This window comes from Alosa pseudoharengus, unplaced genomic scaffold, assembly GCF_046254945.1.
Source record: "Alosa pseudoharengus isolate Yale_2024_CS ecotype anadromous, Long Island Sound unplaced genomic scaffold, YU_APseudo_1.1 YU_APseudo_1.1_scf_8, whole genome shotgun sequence".
NCBI classification, from domain to species: Eukaryota; Metazoa; Chordata; class Actinopteri; order Clupeiformes; family Clupeidae; genus Alosa; species Alosa pseudoharengus.
Window position 1 is genome coordinate 13663694 of NW_027468870.1, and position 20195 is coordinate 13683888.

Below are 20195 nucleotides of genomic sequence, written 5' to 3' on the forward strand. Positions count from 1 at the left end.
GCTGCCAACAGAAACAGACTCACACGCATCACCCATACCGCAGCCAAAGCAATAGGCCTCCCCACCCCTAATTTATCAGACCTCAACAGCACACTCACCAAGAACAGAGCACGGACCATCGCTCATGACCCCACCCACCCCCTCAATCCCTTCTTCATTCTGCTTCCATCAAAACGCAGATATAGGGCTATGGGGTGGAAGCGAGTACGCTTCGGGAAAAGCTTTGTGCCCTCTGCAATAGCAGCACTTAACAACAGATCACAGCGGTGATGGATCACTGTGCCGCCCTCATTCCTCTGTAATGTCAACTGGTGATGATTTTCCTGTTTGTATCTGTGTAATGTGATGTATATGTGCTGTTTGTGTGCTGTTGTGATATGTGTGGTGTGGTGGTATGTGGTGGCAGGGTGGTGGGTGAAGAACCGTGACTGTGTGTATCTATGTATTTCATGTCTGTGAGGCTTGTATGGTATGTGAAAACAAATTTCCTATGTAAGGACAAAATAAACTAACTAACTAACTAACTTATGCTTTTCAATTTGGAGTGTTACTTTGTCTTCATGGTGGAATTATAGCCAGGAATACTGATTGACCAGTGACTGGTCCTTCCAGATGCAGGTGTCTTTATATTACTATACTATTACACATTCACTGCACTCTACATCCATTTCAATAATTGTGAGACTATTAGCACCAATTGGCTGGACCGCTGTTGATTTAGGTCAGTCACTTTAAGGGCGGGGGGTATTTATACAATCACTTATTTTGCATTATACATTTTTAATTAATTAACATTACTTTGTAGAAATTGGCTTTCACTTTGATATTTAGGAAGGGGTTTTGTAAATTATTGTAAAAAGGTCAAGTTAAATTGACAAAGATAAAGCAATTAAAGGGGAAATATTCAAGGGGGGTGAATACTTTTTATAGGCACTGTAACTTGTCATTTGTAATAGTCCAGCACACTCTAATCACTGCCTTAATATACTGAGGTAAGCCAAGTTATAATGGATAATGTGGAATAAAATGGGCTAGTTTGGAAGAATGTCAAACACTTTGAAGACGAGGTAGTAATCAGGCCACAACACACAATTGGGAAGATAACTTTTCTAGTGTAGAGTAGAGTAGTGTAGAGTAGTGTAGTGTAGAGTAGTGTAGTGTAGAGTAGAGTAGAGTACAGTAGAGTAGAGTAGAGTAGAGTAGAGTAGAGTAGTGTAGTGTAGAGTAGTGTAGTGTAGAGTAGTGTAGAGTAGTGTAGAGTAGTGTAGTGTAGTGTAGAGTAGTGTAGTGTAGTGTAGTGTAGAGTAGAGTAGTGTAGTGTAGTGTAGAGTAGTGTAGTGTAGAGTAGTGTAGTGTAGAGTAGTGTAGAGTAGAGTAGAGTAGTGTAAAGTAGTGTAGTGTAGAGTAGAGTAGAGTACAGTAGAGTAGAGTACAGTAGAGTAGAGTAGAGTAGTGTAGTGTAGAGTAGTGTAGAGTAGTGTAGAGTAGTGTAGTGTAGTGTAGAGTAGTGTAGTGTAGTGTAGAGTAGTGTAGTGTAGAGTAGTGTAGTGTAGAGTAGTGTAGAGTAGAGTAGAGTAGTGTAAAGTAGTGTAGTGTGGGCCTGAGCTGATACACACTAATGCCTGATGAAATGGGAAAGCCACATGTGTATGGAGAGACTGATCTCACAGCAATGACCTCAGTGTGCCACTGTCTGAAAGACATCTCTCCCCCTAATGGGCTAGAAACATCCACTGGGCCACAACAGATGTGGGGGGCCTTGGTGGGGGTGTGTGTGTGTGGGGGGGGGTGTAATGTGGCTGGACCCTTCACAGTCAAGAGTTCGAGAGAAGCAAACAGCTGCATTTCATAGCAGGGGTTTGGAAAGAGGGCGATGGTCACCAACACCCCCCCCCCACCCCGGCCCCACACACACACACACACTCTCAACTTTCTTCAATAATTACTCTGGTGATTTGCCATGTCCAGAAGACAAATGCAATGTCAGCTGACACTTTTTTTTGACGTCCCATGATAAAGTGAATGTGTAATTTCACACGCCATTATAGGTTCCTTATGGGGTTCTGGAGGGTGGGATGGATGGGGAGAGGAGGAGGGGGGTTAATTGCTGCATATCTATGGCTAAAAATGTGCTGTGTCACTGCTTTCCACATACTGGACACTTTTTTTTAGTCCTGCACAGGCTCATTTAACACTAGGCTATTGTGCGTGCATGCACAAGGTCTGATTTCTAATGTTACAGAGAACGATGTGTGAATGGACTGGATTGTCTTTACAAAAATGATCGGCTCAGTTTGCAAATACTTATACAGACTAGTTACTACTAACTACATGTAAGGATTTAAACTTCGAGTAACCATTAAGTACAAATACAAGTGCAAAAAGATCCACAGAGACACAAGCATAGTAACCTTTTGTAAATGTCATCATGACTTGGCCTAGTTTTGTAAGATACGTTTGTAAGATAAGTTTGCTATATAAATTGAAGATGACAACATGGGTAATGTTATACAACTAGCAGCCAATAACTGATGTAAAATTTACTTTGTATAAAGTAGGCTGAACATATTGGCCCAAATATCTAAGAACGAAACACCCACACTCCTTGTAGCCATATATTCATCTCTTTCCGTGGTGGAGCTTCATGCCTGATTGAAATCTGAAAACGGCATAGTGGTACAAATAGCTCCAGTTCCAGTGTATTCCATCAGAAACCACCAATGATATCCCAATTGTTATCAGATATTACATACCAAAAAACTTTCTTTATTGACAGAGACTTCAACATGGGATCCTCAGAATTACTGTAGAGATCCATTATTACCCCAGTTACGAAGAATTCTACCAAAAAAGAATGACAAAAAACATGTTCTAAAATATGTGAATCTGTCAGAAGGTATGAGTTTCATTGCCTATTTCAAATATACACAATTTCTTGTGCTATAGGGGATTTCACACAGTGGCCAATTTACAACCAAGCTTCAAAAACATCACGCATAACATCATATACACCATTGCAAAGTACTTTATACATGCCACTGTAGACCCCAATACTCATTAAGACACATTATTTGATATGATACGTATTAAGGGGTCCGTGCACCTGTTCTCCATCCTTGGAGAGTCAATGACCTGATAAAAGATCTTTATTTTAGGAAGAATACCCCATGTTGATAAAGAAATGGTGTTACCTTCAGTTACCATGTGAGGTTTTTTGTTTGCTGCTTTCCCCTTTAAGTTGTAGGCCTAATAGTTTTGTTGATGTATTTTCAAGGACATTGATCCCAAGTATGATGTGTGTACATACTTTATATAGTCATATGGTTCACTGCTGGCTATCTTAACCCATTCGCGCTGGATGCTGCATGACGCAACATTGACCCTCCCGCTGCGTAGCACAACATTGACCCTCCCGCTGGATGCTGCGTAGCGCAGCATGCTTTTTATTTCATGTTTCTAGGTGTTACAGAGGCTTAGATATTACATTTTGGTAGACGTTGACAATTTTTAGTATGTTTTCATAAAACCCTCAGGAAATAAGGTTATTTAGTCTAGAATGCCATAGGATTCTATAGGCGTTTTTAGCAGGCATTTTAGGAGTAAATGGGTTAACAGAGCAATCAGTCAGACCCACACAACAAGCCATACAAGTTCTAAATAAGCAACCAGCTAATTATAAAAAACTATGACTAATGCAAAATTAGTTTGTAATAATCAATCATAAATTTACATTAAAATGATGTAATATGTCTGGGCACAGCATACATCTGCTGCATATTTGCAGGCTACAGCAACCTCTTCCTGGTGGGTCAGTCAGGGTACAAAAATCCTTGAGGTGATGCAATGGAAAAGAAGCACAAGGTAATTAACTAAATTTGGCACTGAGATCATGCTATCCTGTGGAGTCCACAACATACAGAACTCTTGTCGTGGTGATCTAATTTTAGTTCCTTTAAAATAACATAACAGTAGTAAAAAATAAGCACCACTTGCAATGATTAAATTATTCCATACAATCCCTACAAAGGTTTATAAGAAATGTAAACAGTGGCATGAAGAGGAAAGTCTTTTCTGGTTCAATATGCTCTCATCTGTGGAACGCCACTGGGTCTAAAGCAGTCAGCATTGGAGATTTAATGACTGAAAGTGAACTGAAAGTGGATGTGTATAATATAATTATAATTTAATAATATTATTTCATATGATTCAGCTACTGCTTTGTTTGACATGGTTATAATATTTAGGTTCGCAGACTTAACCTATATGCTTTTGATATACAGTAGGCTACCCTCCAGAATTATTGGCACCTTGGGTAAAGTTGACAAAAAACAGGTATAAAAAATAATCTTTTGATGATTCATTGTATTTATCATTGTTTTCAATGTGAGAGTACAATAAATCACCAACAGATTATTTTTTATACCCGTTTTTAATCAACTGTAGCAGAGGTGCCAATAATTCTGGAAGGTACTGTAGTGCAAGCGCAGAGCACGCAAGAGCCACATTATGCCCCCTAGTGGCTTGTCCTTTCTCAGCAGAAGGCCTCTGCAGATACAGAAATACAAAAATTGAGAGATAGCCTTTTGGAAGTCAGTTCAAACTACTATCAGTAACAATATGGGGGGGGGGGGGGGGGGGGGCTGATGAACAGAAATTCACAAGCAGAAATATGCCTTTGCTGTGTTCTATAGTTATAGATTTATATACTTGTCTCTTAAAGTCTCTTGACCATTTAGTATCCCCCCCATATTATGTCATGACTCATGATGGATGATGAGGACTTATCTTGGCTGTATCTTGATGCCATATCTTATAACATGATCCCAGCTAACGGTTTTTCATTTAAAACAACAAAAACAACTGATGAATACATAAAGAGAGAAATAAATAAAGAGAGATAAACAAAAGTAAAACAGATTTAAAAAGACACTGGGGCAGAGGGCAGAGGCAGAGAGACTCAATCAAATGATTGACGGAGTGCTGGAGAGAGAAGGTTAGAGGGAGCCACAGACACTAATGGGGAATGATTTGAATTCCCCTGAGGGGGCACCAGGAAGGCCAGCATGCCCACATGACAGCGCCTGATCACGGCTGCTAAGGAGAGCGGAGAGGGTTCATGTTTCTGGACGATGAAGGTGGCAAGGCAACATAATCAGATCTGGCTGATACAGCAGTGATCATAGTGATCCCATCATAGTCCCATGTGGCAATTAAAATAATATTAAAGGTCTAAAAATAGGTATTGCCTACACACTATACACACACCAGACCTTATGTGCAATCTGGCACACATACACCAGAGTATCTGGAGACAATTCACAATCTAAAATTTAAAGCCAACTGACCCTATAAACAGATACCTAGAGAGTACTGGCCTTATTTTACATCGTCATTTTATATCACCACCACCTTCATTACTGGAGAGCAAACTACACACACCCCCAAAAGGAGTTGTCCCATCCAGCAGTCTTGGTCAAACACCTACTTGGCTCCTCGGTTTGCTCCCAGCAGGGTGGCAGCCTCACTCAACTCTTGCTGCACACTCCACATTTGGGCACAAGAGGTTCACCGCTGGGACACAAGGTGGCCAATGTCCTGACAACTTCGTTGAACTCTGCTATATGGAAAGTGTTTTTAAATGTGAAAGCATTGCTAGTTTAATCTTCTTTATCGGCTGAACAGTCACATTGTCTTCTTCAATTATCCATAAAAGGGGGTTGAATGTTTTCCCTTTGAGCTTGTGATACAAAACTAGTGGCCGGTTCATAATCATCCAATCTTAAACCTAAAGTGAATTAATTGATTATTTTGGCCTAATAAGGTATCTGATATTTCACGTTCTCTTTGGGTAGTTTGGGTTGTTATTGTAACACAGTGTTCTAAGTGGTGGGAGATAGAGAACATGCTCCTGGGTCAGCATAGAAGTCTCTCTGGGCCACACATTCTCAGACGCCAGCTGGTGAGAGACATGCAGGCTATCACCGAGCAACATCTCCTCACCTCACTCCCTCTCCCAGGCACACAAGCCAATCTTTGTCCGCAGTCAGCAACATTCCTACCCATCAGAGCCTCTCTTCTGAATCTGAACGTGGCTAAACACACACACAGAGAGAGTGAGTCACTAGAGAGATGCTGCAACTTGGCCCAAATGCTTTCAATCACTTCACACCCTAGCCTTATTGCGGGGAACACAAGGAGCTTTTATGGCATAATCTGCAGTGCACTGTCAAGATTCCAGATAGAATGGAAAGGCTGGAGAGGATCCCGTCTTCTCAACTGTTTAAATTGCTGGAATTAATCAACAGGACCATGGCTGAGCTCCAAGACACAAAAGCCAACTGAAATCACAGTGATGCAACTTGGATTTTTTCTCCCCCAAAATTAGGTACTCATTTTTCATCTTGTCTATGCAAGTACAAGTACACACCAAATAATACAGCTTTAAGCAAATTGAAATGTATGTGAAGAGTAGTTCTCCATTATAAAATATGTTTTTACAAAGGATGCTCAAGTGCAGCTTAATCAGTCAAAAAGGAACCCTAAAGTCATCGGGCCTCGCTAGGGTCAAGCATGGAAGAATGTACATCCTCATTGCAATACAACAGTTCAGACAAATAACTCAATTCAAGAGTAGAAGACAAGTTGTAATTTTGACTGTGCATACAGAGACAACAAAAAAAATGATGAAAAGATTTCTTCTCTCCGAGAGCTGAAGTACACACTCACACACATACAGAGTCCTTCCTCAGTTCACATTTGTGTAGATTTGTCTTTTGTTGTTAAGCAAATACAAAAGTTCGTACCATTGATAGTTTTAATTCATACACACCTTGTCTGGAGACAAAGACATAATCACAATCTTCGCTATCCTCCATACACTAGTGCAGGCCTCCAGTCATGTGTCTGAGAACTGTCCCAGGCACATAGAGCAGAGTTCTAGGATATTTGGCCTGAAATGGTTTGATGTAGATACAGTAGGTGGTCTTGTGGGAGTTCTGCTCAGACCATTTCAGAGACCAAATTAATTCAGGTGGCATGCTAAAAAACCTATAGCGTTTATTGCTGCATAGCAAAAAAGTAATGTTCACCCACTCTGTTCTCACACATAATTACAAACACACACCCCCAGGAGAATTTCAAGTATGTTATGAAAATCTGACAGAATACCTCATACCCTGAAATTGTGAATCAAATAAAGCTGCTTCTCTCGTTCCAGTTAACGGATACAAATTCTCCCGGCATTCGACGTTCTGCAAAACTTTCAGCAATGAGGCAAACTATACCGGCAACCAAAAACCGCTGGCAGATAGCATGCTCAGGTGCACGAACCAGTCCGTTTCTAGAGAATCACACCTCATGGTGTTTTAGGGGCTGCATTGTTGACATCCTGTGGCTCCACTTCTGATGTCATAGCGTTAGAGCCACCCTCTTCTTTCATGTCTAGAAAGCCATGAATAGCATCTTCTATGTGTGGCCGGAAGATGTGGTTCAGTTTAGGGTCCACCACCTGTGTGATAATCCGGTCCACCCCAGATTCCAGCATGCCTGATCTGTTCAGAACACAGGAATGAGCTTGGTCGACCACGTACAGGATGATTATCAATTATTTTGCTACATTTTTGCCATGTCGTGGACTATACTCACTGTACAACAGTCTGTCTTAGACCATTTCGCACTTGGTTCTTGTTGATTGAGGGGTTCCAATCCTGAGTGCTCAGATGATTGGACACAAAGTTGTCCACTTTCTGGCGTAAATTCTGATAGGCTGGCTGAAGCGCGACAACAATGACAGACAAATTGAAAAGACACTGTCACTTTGAATTCAACCCATTCTACTGATCCTCCATTAAACTACTTGTCATTGACAAAATACTGCACATTCATTAGCAGGAAGTGTTTCCCTGCTCTGTGTTTGCTGAATATATACACTAAAAACAACTATGAGTTAATATGGAACCTTGTGGTGTTCAATCTGGGTTAGTAGAGAACAGAGGTGCAAAACAGGAGCAGTAACTTTGGCTAGTTGATAGCATGGGCTATGCAAGGTAACACATCCAGTCCAGCAATCCTCTATTGTTAATCAGGAAGCTATTATAATTTTTGAACGTTAAGTTAGTCTGTATTGTAGAAACGGTCAAAAACTCACTTTTGTATCAACATCAGCAAGACAGTCTCGTCTGAACTCATCGAAGAGGCCTCGGTTTTTCAGATGCTCAACAATCATGTTTATAAGCTGTGGGTCTCCGGGCGGAAGATTCGCCGCACTGCTACTTGTACTCTCCGCCATATCGTAAAAAGATTTGTTGTAATGTGAATAGCTCTGAGTAGATATTCAATCCATGTATGCCTTGAAATAAATATTGATTAAAATAAATCTCTAAATATGTTTGTTTAGAACTTAACCTCCAGTAAGATATACCTTAGGTGTTTTCAATGTGAGTAGCCACAGCACAATGCACTAAAATGCGCATGCTCCAAAAGAGGTGGCTTCTGGGATATGTGGTATTTTTCACTATGGCGAAATCATAGGACAATGTTTGAAGTAATACTGTCTTTGAACGGATTCATATTCCATTTGTGTTCTAGGCCTACAACTTGAACATGCATATTCCATTTGTTATTCTGCGACTCCCTTTCACACAAGCAGGTTCTCCTCTTCATCGGGTGTGTGCACACAAAACTCTCCAGCCACGCCCAATCTTGCCATAGGTTTCATTTACTTGAAAATGTGAAATTAATTGGTGCCATATAAACTAGCCTAGCCTTGTATTTGGAGGTGAGCATCTGTTATCTTACGTTGCTTCTGTTGACCTGTTGGCTTAGCTTAATATACAGAAAATATAGAGGGATTGAAAGTTTGAAGCAAAAGTTGAAAGCAAAATGCAAGAACTATAAGCTACTGTATTAGGCTACTATGAATTCATTCATTGGCACATGGCATGAAACAACCTTTAGCCGTGACTGTAGCCTACTACAATAGCCTACATTATATAATCAGCACGTGTATGTTATTTTTAAGTTCGATAAACCCCAAGCGAAAGTGAAAGTAGGCCTAATTTGTGATTGTAAAAGTGGTGAAGTGCCATGGCTTCTAGCGCTGACGGTGAGTAAGCAAGTTTGTTAAAAAAAAAAATGATATAGGCTAAAAGTTGTTTCTTTAGTGTACGAGTTTATTTGTAGGCTACTTTGTACTTTAGATTGAAGTTAAACGTGCCTTCTGAAAAACATAAAATTGAGCTTCAGACATGGAAATCACTGAGCTTTCTCTTTTGAATTAATGCAACAGTGTGTTTTGACGTTCCAAATGACAGATTTAATTCTGAAGGATCAATAAAATAATGTTGCCTATTTGTGCACATTTTCAGCGAGAAGTCCACAATACCATGTAGGCTACATGTACAACCCCAAATCAGAAAAAGTTGATGAAGTTGATGAAAAGGACGATGATGTGTAAAATGCGAATAAAACAGAATATTGTGCTAATCTCGTAAACTTATATTTAGTTGCCAAAAGGGCACAGACAACATATCAAATGTTGAAATGTGTCATGGACTATCACTGTGCTATTTCATTCGAATTTGATACCAGTAACACATTTCATAAGGGGGCGTGGTAACAAAATGCTGGAAAAGTTGTGTAATGATAAACAAAAGGAGGAATTTTTCACAACTAATTTAGGGTAACTGGCAACATGATTGGGTATGAAAAAGAGCATCCCAAGGCAGAGTAAGGCGTAAATATGAAGGGGTATTTATCACTATGTGTAAACCTGTGTGGCCAAATGATGAAACAATGTCATTTTAATTATTTTTAATATGAGATTGTCTACAGTACATAATATCATTAAAATATTCAGAGAAATCTTTGCAAACGGATACAGCTGAAAAACAATATTGGATGGCCGTGGTCTTTGGGACCCTTAGATGACACTGCATTAAAACCAGACCTGTTTCTGTAAAATCATTGTATGGGCTCAGGAAAACCTCTGATAACCATGATCTATGAGCATAGTTTGATACTCAATTCAGAAATGCTAGTGTAAACTTTACCATGCAACAGCCAAAACTGTATTTAGACATGATACAGAAATACCACCACCTTATCTGGGCCTGAGCTTGTTTAAAATGGACTGAGGTAACATGGAAAAATGTCCTGTTAGACCAATCAAAATGTGCAATTCTTTTTGGAAATCATGGACTCATTTGGGCTAAAGAGGAGAGGGCCTTTCCAAGTATCCAACCTATCCAACTTGTTTTAGTGCTCAGTTCAAAACCCAGTGTCTATGACCATGTGGAGGTGCGTTAGTGCCTACAGCATGGGCATCTTGCACATCTGGCAAGGCACAATCAATTCTGAATGATGTATACAGGTTTTGAGCAACGTATACTGCCATCCAGGCAAAGTTTTCCCCAGGAAAGACCTTGAATATTTCAGGAAAACAATGCCAAAATGAATTCTGCACATATTTAAACAGTGTTTCTCCAGAGGATGAGTCCAGGTGCTAAAATGGCCTGTCTGCAGTCCAGACCTGTCAGATTTGGTGCATCATGGAATGAAAAACATGATAAGAATACCCCATACTGTTGAGCAACTGAAATCCTTTATCAGGCAGGAATGGGACAATATTTCATCATCAAAACTCTAACAACTGGTCTCCTCAGTTCCTAAACATTTACAGAATTGTGTTAAATTTTTAGCACTTTAAGGCCCTTTTCTGGTTTGTTTTGGATGAACTAGAGTGGTGGACACCGAAATTTTGACGATTGGTCCTGTCTCGACTTTTCTGACTCGTTTTGAATCACCTTTGACTGCTCAGGGTGGCTGCCAACAGGCATACTGTAGTCTACTCATACATGTCCTAAAACAACCCTTAACGTTCGTTTTCAAAACTGTGCAACTCACCGAGTGGTTAGTGGTGTTCGTTGATGTTCCAAAACAAGTAGCGTAGCGAAATACAGTTTCTGTCGTGTTTTATTTGGCATTTTGTAAAATCCTATTGATTTCTGTTGGAAGACTCATTGCACGTTGATATTACTGCGCCACCGTCTATGCTTCAGGTTCAAATATTGAGCGGAAGTTTATACACGGTTGTGAGGTGTCTGAATAAATAGTTCCACAATAGGCCTAGCAAATAAGACGGCTGGAAATCATACATTGCGCCGATATATTTGCTTTTAATAGTCAACGAACTCCACTAACCACTCGGTGAGTTGCACAGTTTTGAAAACAAATGTTAAGGGTTGTTTTAGGACATGTTTGAGTAGCCTACTACAGTATGCCTGTTGGCAGCCACCCTGAGCAGTCAAAGGCGATTCAAAATGAGTCAGAAAAGTCGACAGGACCAATCGTCAAAATTTCGGTGTCCACCACTCTAGTTCATCCAAAACCAACCTAGAAAAGGGCCTTAAAGTGCTAAAAAACAGAATTTTCCTTTAAATAAAGAGGTGAAGCAGCACAGTGGTAAACATTCCCTGTCCCTGTCCCATTTGCTGGCATCAAATTCAAAATGAACATATATTTCCCATGAAACTTTCCCATGAATTTAAATGTTCAACATTTGATGTTCTTTTTGCTGCTAAATATGGGTTAACAAGACTTCACATTCTGTTTTCATTTGCATTTTACACAACGTCCCAACTTTTTCTGATTTGTGGTTGTATGTACTATGTTGGTGTGTGTGGCTGGCTGCTCTCCACAGATGAACTGAGTACCAGTGTCCTTAAGGATGACGCTGAGAGCTCAGACCAGTCTAGCTTATCCTTCAGTGACTCAGATGACCAGTTGGGGGACGACTCGGATTCCGAGCAGGGAGCCTCCAGAGGCCAAAGGCCAGAGGCCAGGGTCAGCTATGTCCCCTCTTTTGTGGACTTTCCATATTTTGTATTAATTGTTAATAAATCGAGCAGATCATTAGAGTTGTTCAGCTGTTGACTGAAGAAATTTTGTATGTGAATGAAATGGTAGGCTAACAATGCTTCTGTGCAATGCTTCTCTCAGTCAGAACCTTGCAAGTTCTACAATAGTCGTGGTGGCTGCCGAAACGGCAGCAGATGTCCCGACCAGCACGTCTGCAAGAATTCCTGGGACGGGTTCTGTCGCGATGGTCACAGATGTCGTCTGAGACACATTGCCGACTCGGATCCGGAGGATTCAGGAGCAGGAGGGCGAGGTGGGAGGGGTGGGTCTGGTGGGAGTGGAGGGAGGAGGAATCCTGGAGGAATGACCAGAGGGAATGAGAAGAGGCCTCGCAGGAGATCACCATCCAGTGGTAAGAGCATTCCCTGGAATATCCTCAGTGAATGATATTCAAAGCATAATAAAGACACACTTGTCTGAGATGAACAGACATCAATATAGACACAAAGGATTAAAGGCTACATATATTTAGATGACCCATGAACAGTGATTCTGATCCTGTGCTCATGCTAGATTATAGAAATAAAAATGAATGAGAGGAGGGGGAGAGGTAGTGTGTTTTGAAGTGTTTGAAAAAGACCCATCAGTTCTACTCTGGGGTGTGTTGCAGAGAGTGATCTGGAGGACGATGAACCGTACAGGTGGCAGCTCGACTGTGGCCGTGGCTGGAAGGACATCGCCAACGATCACATCCTTGAGGCCCAGTACTCCCGACCTTGCACAAAAGGCATCAATATATACAATACTACCTATGGGTGAGTCAGTGAGATATGAGGACATGAGAGCAGCAGAGGCGAAACGTCTGTGGGTTGAGACTAAGAAAAATTTTCCGTTTGCTTATTGTTCACTCAATTCTTTTCGCTCAATTCTTTTTGCTTTTTACAATGCAGGGTCATCTCTATAGATTTTAAACATATGCGGGTCCGGAAGAAGTCCAACATGAGAGTGCGACGGCGTGGCTCTCAGCAGACTAAATGGCTCTGGTATTACAGAGGGAAAAAACAGTGGCACCAGTATGGAGAAAAGGTTTGTACCAACAGCACTGGTTAGTCTTTTACAGGTGTGGTGCAGGGAATTTGCTCATGATTTCATGTTTCTCTTGATTTAGCAGGGGCGTTTCTAGGCATTGGCAACCTAAGCAGTTGCCTAAGGGCACCATCCTTCATATTTTGGGGCCATTCAGCCTACCTAAAAAGATATCCTCCCAGATACATGTCTTTTGAGATAGATTAATTATTACTTCCCCACTTTTTTAATGGGGTAGGGTGGCAGGAAACAAACAGGTCAGAAATGCCACTGTGATTTAGTGTAAATATGGTATATGTACAGTGTTTTCCACAGAATTGAATTCCATTTGTGGTGGTTGGTTTGCAGAATTAACTTGAATACAACAGTTTTTAACAAATTAGCACAGCGTGGTTATAATGCTAACCAGATTTAAAGGAGAATTCCGGTGTGATATTGACCTAAAGTGTGTTGAAACATAATACCGAGTGTGAACGTATGTCTCATAGCCCACCTCGGCTTGTCCCCTGCACTCCAAAATCTGGCGCTAGTTAGCCGATGCTACCAACAGCTTTTTCAATGGTGGTGTTTCGGCATCGGGCTAGCCATGCAAATAAATCACTGTTTTACACCATTTACGAGGCTCAATGTATCTCCACACTTCCAGTTGGAATCCATGCATTTCCACTGAATTATTTTTGGAATCTGATCCCTTATCATACCTGTTCATTCTTACTCGTCGCTCGACTTATCGTGACTAAATTCAAGATGGCTGCAAACGCTAAACTTCGTGAAGATACTGTCTGTATAAATCGTCTTGTAAGTAAACTACCAATGCTTTTTCAAAGTTCTCAATGTCTCGTTTTAAATGTCAGGGCCCTCGGAAGTCTACCAATGAAGTGTGGAGATACATTGAGCCTCGTAAATGGTGTAAAACAGTGATTTATTTGCATGGCTAGCCCGATGCCAAAGCACCACCATTGGAAAAGCTGTTGGTAGCATCGGCTAACTAGCGCCAGATTTTGGAGTGCAGGGGACAAGCCGAGGTGGGCTATGAGACATGCGTTCACACTCGGTATCATGTTTCAACACACTTTAGGTCAATATCACACCGGAATTCTCCTTTAAGCACAGTTTAGTACAACCTGGAAAATCATTGTGTGGTGGTCAATGTTGATATTGTGGTGGGCCGCCACAAATAAGTTGATGTATGGGAAACACTGATGTATGCCGGTGTTTCTCACAGGACTCAAAAGGGAAACAGAGTTCAGTCAAAAGTTCAGTGCTGGAGGCAGAGTACCAGAAAAATAAAAAGGGATCACATCAGTTCACTGTAGGATCGGACACATATGAGATCAGATTCAAAGGTCTGTACACTCTCCATTACTGTATTTTTCACCATTATAGCCAAAACGTTACAAAATTGCAATCATTACAATACGGCCTACGGTAACCAATTGATTGATTTCATGGAAGCATAAATCATGTTTTTATTCCTTTTCATATACAGTATGTACATATATGTGTGAGTGATTGTGTGCATATATTATACTATGTGTGATTTACCTTCAGACATGTGCCAGATAAATCCGTCCTCTGGACACAAGCGAAAAATCAGCCGACGTCCCTTGTTTGAAAGTTCTCAAAGTCGTGGGAGGTGAGTGATATTGCTGTTATTTCATATTTAAAAACCATGCAAATAGAGGATGGTGTTTTTCCAAACCAATGGAGTTAATCACTCTTTCTTTAGAGCTGGGCTGACCCAGGGAATGAGAAGAATGAACCTGTCCAGTTCACCCAGAGGCCAATGGCAGTTTAGGGGACGTGGCAATAATTGGCATGATTTTAAAAACAGGGTAAGGCTTTGGGTCATTGCAGAACAAAGGGCACCCCTAGGACATCCTGAGAAGACCGTTCAAAGATCTGGGTTAAAGAAACTGACTGGTTAACTGACTGAAAGGTGGCTTTGCCACATGAGTGTAAATTATTTGAGAATCTATGCAGGCCAAGTGTCTGCCACATTTCTTCATATCCTCTTAGTTGAATCAATCTGTATGTGTCATACTTCAGCTCATACAAATGCTGGCATGTTTATGGGATGTGTTTTCTCATGTGTTCAGGTTGAATGTTCAGTGACCAGTGCTGACATTGAGGCCCAGTACCAGGAAAACCCTCAGGGTAGAATGACCTTCATCGTCAGTGGACAGCCTTATGAGTTAGACTTCTCCGGTTAGTCCTACAAAAACACAGCTCTTGGACTTTTACCTGTGTTCTTTGAATCCTGGAGTGTATTTCATTGAGGGCTATCAGACTTTTTTTTATTACAGTATCTGTTATGAATGCCAAATCTGCAGGGAATAAACCTTGCTGATGACAAATTAATTACCACAGTAACTTCAGGCAACTCCAGATTTGGAATAGCAATTAAGTCATATTTGGATATCACAAAACATTCAGCAAAATATGTGTTAAGCAAGTGTTGCTGTTTTGCTTTGGTGTAGAAAGCAACAGGGGGAACTGGATTGCAACACAACATATACTGTAGCATAATCCTGTTCTGCAACTTTGTTGGTATGAGAGGGGCCGTAAAAAGGAATGTGTGTCTGTTATCATCATTTGGCCATGACACCACACCCTTAGCTCATTGTCTCTGGATGGCACATTTACTAATCCTACAGCTTCTTACCTAGTTGGTTGATATTTTCAACTAAATCAAAGAAAAAAACACTTACAATTTCCCCTGACATTATTATGAAGTTGATTGAAGAAAAATTAAGTAAAACAAATTTAATGTTACTTTGTGGAGAATATTTATAACATTTTTTCCCCTCATTCTCACAGCAATGACTCAGACCAACAAGACCACAAATAAGACACGCAGGATCCAGCGCATATAGAGATGTGGTGGATTAAGCATTGTTGCTTTGATATCCTCAACTGCACTGCCAAAAGAACAGCGATGTGAACGTTTTTATTATTACTTCATTATTATTATTATTACATCTCATGTCATTATACAGTATGGAAAGGAAAAATGATATGAAATTAACTGTATGGGAGAATTGTGTGAGTATATGTAGGTGAAAGAGGTGTGTTCTTTTAAGAAAAATGTCTATGCAAGTTAAAAAATAATACATGCAAAGCCACATTCGGGGAATTCAGAATTATGGAATTATGTTTACACATAAATTATTACATACTGCCTATGAACAATGCAGCACTGCATCGTGATCCTTGTTAAGACACTTATATTTGGTACTGATATAGAATTTAATTAAGATATTGGAAAAATATAATTTTTGGCAGTGGGTGAGACCAGTATTGCTATATGTAATACTTGTTGGACAATTGATAATGAATGGATGCATAAAGACATGGAATAAACTGCCAGACGATTTTAGATATCTTTGTTATATTGTCAATCCAAAAACATCTATTTTCATGCAAATGTGATGTTCTATCCTTATTGCTTTGTTCTTTTTTTCCATTTCACTTTGCCTTCATTTTCGCTTTAGATATTCCTTGGATACTTTGATTGCCTCTGTGTATGAACATGCTATATAAATAAACCTGCTTTGCCTTGCCTTGCCTTGCCATGGAATTTATTGTATTTGACATTGATTGCACAGTGGGCTAGTCAAGGCCAAAGTCCAGCATGATTCTGATCCAGCCAATGCGAGCTTTACCTGTGAGGGAAGCAAGGGAATAGTAAGGGGGGAAGGAACATATGCAAGACTCTGTAACTCCTGCTAGACGGCAGAGGGCAGAAGATGCTGTGGGTCAGGTCCAGAAGCAGGCACACTCACGCAGCTTTGTGGGTGCCTCAGGTTGTGTTTATTACTTTCATTGGTGAAAGCTGTGAGCTGGTGATCTTGTTCTCAGTGATAGGCTACACCAAGTAATCCTCTCGATTGGTATGATGGAGGCAGCTGTATCACTGCCCCCTGCAGAATTTTTACTATGACTGCTGCGTTACCAGTTGATCACATGATCACAGCCTTTTTCCACCAATTTATGGTCTATGATATATACTTAGACCAATCCCTATCAACTGGGTAAGGTTGTGGACCCATTGATACAGAATATACAGTTTGTGTCTCTAGGTGTGCACAGCGCCCCCTACAGTGGGGGAAGACCTGCACTCAGGTACTATACCTCTCATGGAAATGTTTTCGCATTTGATCATGTGGCCAGCAGATGATGCTATAACTCATAACAGCTTTTCACATCATGTGCACTGTGGCATCTGTATCTGCACAAATTACATCTATATCTCCCCCCTTCCACAGTGAAACTTTCACAAAAGACAAATGTATGACCACTGCTGGACAATTTAGTGTGCAAAAAAAACATCTAATGAAAGGGGACCACTATTTTTTGTTCTAATTTTGAACAGTGTTTAGCTTGAATCACCCAATGGATTTGAAAAGTCTCTGTGATAGAGAGATTAAACTGTCTAGCTTTTTGGTCAAAATGGATAAGCATAGGGAGAAAACCCTCAGCTCTTGTTTAAACTATTGTTCATGTTCCTCTAAAGGCTCAGGCTGTTGCCAAATTCTGTCTCTGATGTCACTGCGTATCCAGCAAAAAGTGATTAAGGTGTGCCTGCATGAAGCTCCTGTTAAAATAAACCCAGTCGCCTGCAAATTTCATTTGTATCAGTGAATGAACATACAAGCCTCTCCGTTGCTAAGGCAACATTTAGAGTTTATTCCAGCTCCAGCATCGGAGCACTGACAGCTTCCCTCTGCATTTCCTCATCGTTGTTAGGCCCTGCAAATACATCCATATTAAACATAAATTGAAAATATATAATCTACGGGTCTCAAAACAGCATTTAAAGATTTTTTTTTATTGACATAGATACACATATACTGCACTGGGCAGTTCCACGGAAATTTTACTTTTTGTCACATCCATAACGCCAGTGAAATGCCTTGGCATTTGTATGATGTGAATAATAACATTCATTTTTTGTGCATTTTCCCTCATGTACATTCTTCAGCCAAAAATAGTAAATGCTCAAATTTCATGAAATCATTCACATCATACCATACCATCACATTTTATTGGCGTTATGGATGTTACAAAAAACATAATTTTCCATGGAATTACCCCACTGTAGAGATTAAATATTTCACAATATTTATTTAATGTAGTTGGGAATACTAGAATAAATTCAAGGATAGGATGAAAATTATGAGTAAATCTGATTTGGCTGGTTGATGTTTGCTTGCTTTTAGTTGTCATTTTGTGACTTTGTCATGTTAGGACGTAATCCCCTAACCCCAGTAACCCGGACAAATATCATGTTGGCCTAATTACAGTTTGATTGTGTTCCAAGAAGAGGTGCCACCTGGGATCTCCATTAGCTCTTCAAGATCAGAAACAGTCATTAATTAACTTATCGCAGGGATTCTAACAAAGACGCTCTGTGAAATATCAGATGACAGGCTTAGCGAATGTCTTCATACTCTGTGATGATTCTGAGGGTTGAGGAGCCCAGACGGATTCAAATTCACCGCCTCCATTGTACAATCAGGCCAAGTGACACAGGTCCTTATAACCAGCTGTGCTTTCATTGTCATCGTTATGACAACCACAAGAACATCACTTTGTTCTTATCAAAGCCCAGCCAGAACAAACTGTTTGGAGGATTAGATTGGCACTCTACACATAGGCACTTAGATTTGCATGAGCAAAATTGGGAAATGAGCTTCCTGTCGTCATTAGCTTTCTCCATATTAACCTTTGTTTGCAGCTGAGAACACAAAAATGACAAATTATTAATTTGTATCTCTTTTATTCCTGTTAATTCAGTTGTAGAAAAGGCCAACAGTTTAATCGCAGTGTCATAAACAAATATGTTAGATGTATGTTCAATTACATAATTACTGAGATTTCAGTTTCATCATTATAACACAATGCTCATGTCTACCTCTGTTTAAAACGTGTCAGATACTGGATAGTCATGAGGTCCTTCAGGACCGTGTCGGTGATCACAGCAGGTGGATAAAGGTATAATGGGGAGAACAACTAAGATGCATCTGGGGCATTGCAACATCAGAAGAAATGTGGAAACACATGAGACTATAAGTCAAAATATTAAGATTTTCAGTTATTTGCAATGTTCACAGACAAAACTAAATTCAATGACAAATTGAAGAGCAAGCCAAAAGCAACCGGGATAACAACATTCAAATCTCTGTGTCCTGCCTGACTATTTATTGTGAATCCCACATTATTTGCAGGAATTATGTAAATTGTGCCCTACTGACTGAGTGAGCATTCAGCCTCGATATAGTGGAAGCAGCAACCCAATAAAGGCAGAGTGACCATAAACCTTACAGTACTTTTGAAATACTGAAAATGAAAACAAGCAATGAAAGCCAGTTTAGCTTTGCAGATGGTGACCGTGCAGATCTAGATAAATAAGAAGCCTTTGGCAGTCCTTTGGCCTCTTCTCCCAGAGGATTGGTGCCCTCTAATGATCTCTAGTAGCCTCTGCCTCATATGGGTCTCTGTGTCCTCCGCCGACACTCATAACAATGTCCCTCCTCTTTCCCTTTCTTTACACATAGCTGGAGGCATTGATCGTATTCGCATTCATTTGTTTGGTGGTGTTATAGATGAGAGTCTTTACGTTAGTGGCTGCTCACTACAACAATAGGCAGCCCCAGATGATGAAGTGCAGTGTGTATGTGCGCCTCGGATGGGAGACGCTTTACAGAGAGGTAGACTGGCTGTCCCGGAATTATTTGCAGGATGTCTCTCTCTCTCTCTCTCTCCCTCTCCCTCTCTCCCTCTCTCTCTCTCTCTCTCTCTCTCTCACACACAAACACACACACCATACTTTCTCTCTCTCTCTCTCTCTCTCTCACACACACACACACACACACATCTCATCACCTATTTAAGGTGCTGATGTGTGCAGGGACTCTGCTGCAGTCCTGGTTGGGTGTGAGTTTGATCACGCTGATTTATGCATTGCATTCCTCCAGAGGATCCCTTCCCATCTGTTGTCCCAGCGGAGGGGTGCTGCACTCGCAGGATTGGCTCAGCGATTCGGAGTGTGATGTGGTCACGCCTAAATGTGCAGCAGAGCCTTGCTGTGAACGACCCGTTGTGATGAGACTTCTCATCAGGAATTCAACAGCTCACACATTCAGATTGGCAGTGAGGCTAAAGCCGTCAGAAAGACACACACACACACACACACACACACACACACACACACACACACACACACACACACACACACACACACACACCCT

At 40.7% G+C, this 20195-nt stretch overlaps 2 protein-coding genes across 2 annotated transcripts; one reads left to right on the plus strand and one right to left on the minus strand.

Moving 5' to 3' along the window:
• Positions 1–6623: 6623 nt before the first annotated feature.
• On the minus strand, positions 6624–8464 carry bod1 (biorientation of chromosomes in cell division 1). Its single transcript, XM_076275220.1, has 3 exons — positions 8147–8464; positions 7645–7769; positions 6624–7550 (listed from the first exon to the last, which is right to left on the minus strand). The coding sequence occupies exons 1-3, from the start codon at positions 8285–8287 to the stop codon at positions 7355–7357; spliced, it is 462 nt and encodes a 153-aa protein (XP_076131335.1). The 5' UTR covers positions 8288–8464; the 3' UTR covers positions 6624–7354.
• A 333-nt stretch (positions 8465–8797) lies between these two features.
• LOC143112846 (uncharacterized) lies at positions 8798–16505 on the plus strand. Its single transcript, XM_076275218.1, has 10 exons — positions 8798–9103; positions 11699–11841; positions 11998–12268; positions 12527–12671; positions 12807–12942; positions 14168–14288; positions 14494–14578; positions 14672–14777; positions 15042–15150; positions 15763–16505. The coding sequence occupies exons 1-10, from the start codon at positions 9085–9087 to the stop codon at positions 15816–15818; spliced, it is 1191 nt and encodes a 396-aa protein (XP_076131333.1). The 5' UTR covers positions 8798–9084; the 3' UTR covers positions 15819–16505.
• Positions 16506–20195: the final 3690 nt, after the last annotated feature.

What these genes read in the sequence shown, in the direction of transcription:
- bod1 (XM_076275220.1), bottom strand. Translation starts at nt 8,287, where the DNA reads ATGGCGGAGAGTACAAGTAGCAGTGCGGCGAATCTTCCGCCCGGAGAC. An exon ending in TTGCTGATGTTGATACAAAA is followed by an intron (nt 7,770 to 8,146) that starts GTGAGTTTTTGA and finishes GTCGCGCTTCAG; the next exon opens with CCAGCCTATCAGAATTTACG. An exon ending in CTAAGACAGACTGTTGTACA is followed by an intron (nt 7,551 to 7,644) that starts GTGAGTATAGTC and finishes TGTTCTGAACAG; the next exon opens with ATCAGGCATGCTGGAATCTG.
- LOC143112846 (XM_076275218.1), top strand. An exon ending in AGTTCTCAAAGTCGTGGGAG is followed by an intron (nt 14,579 to 14,671) that starts GTGAGTGATATT and finishes CTCTTTCTTTAG; the next exon opens with AGCTGGGCTGACCCAGGGAA. An exon ending in GGCATGATTTTAAAAACAGG is followed by an intron (nt 14,778 to 15,041) that starts GTAAGGCTTTGG and finishes TCATGTGTTCAG; the next exon opens with GTTGAATGTTCAGTGACCAG.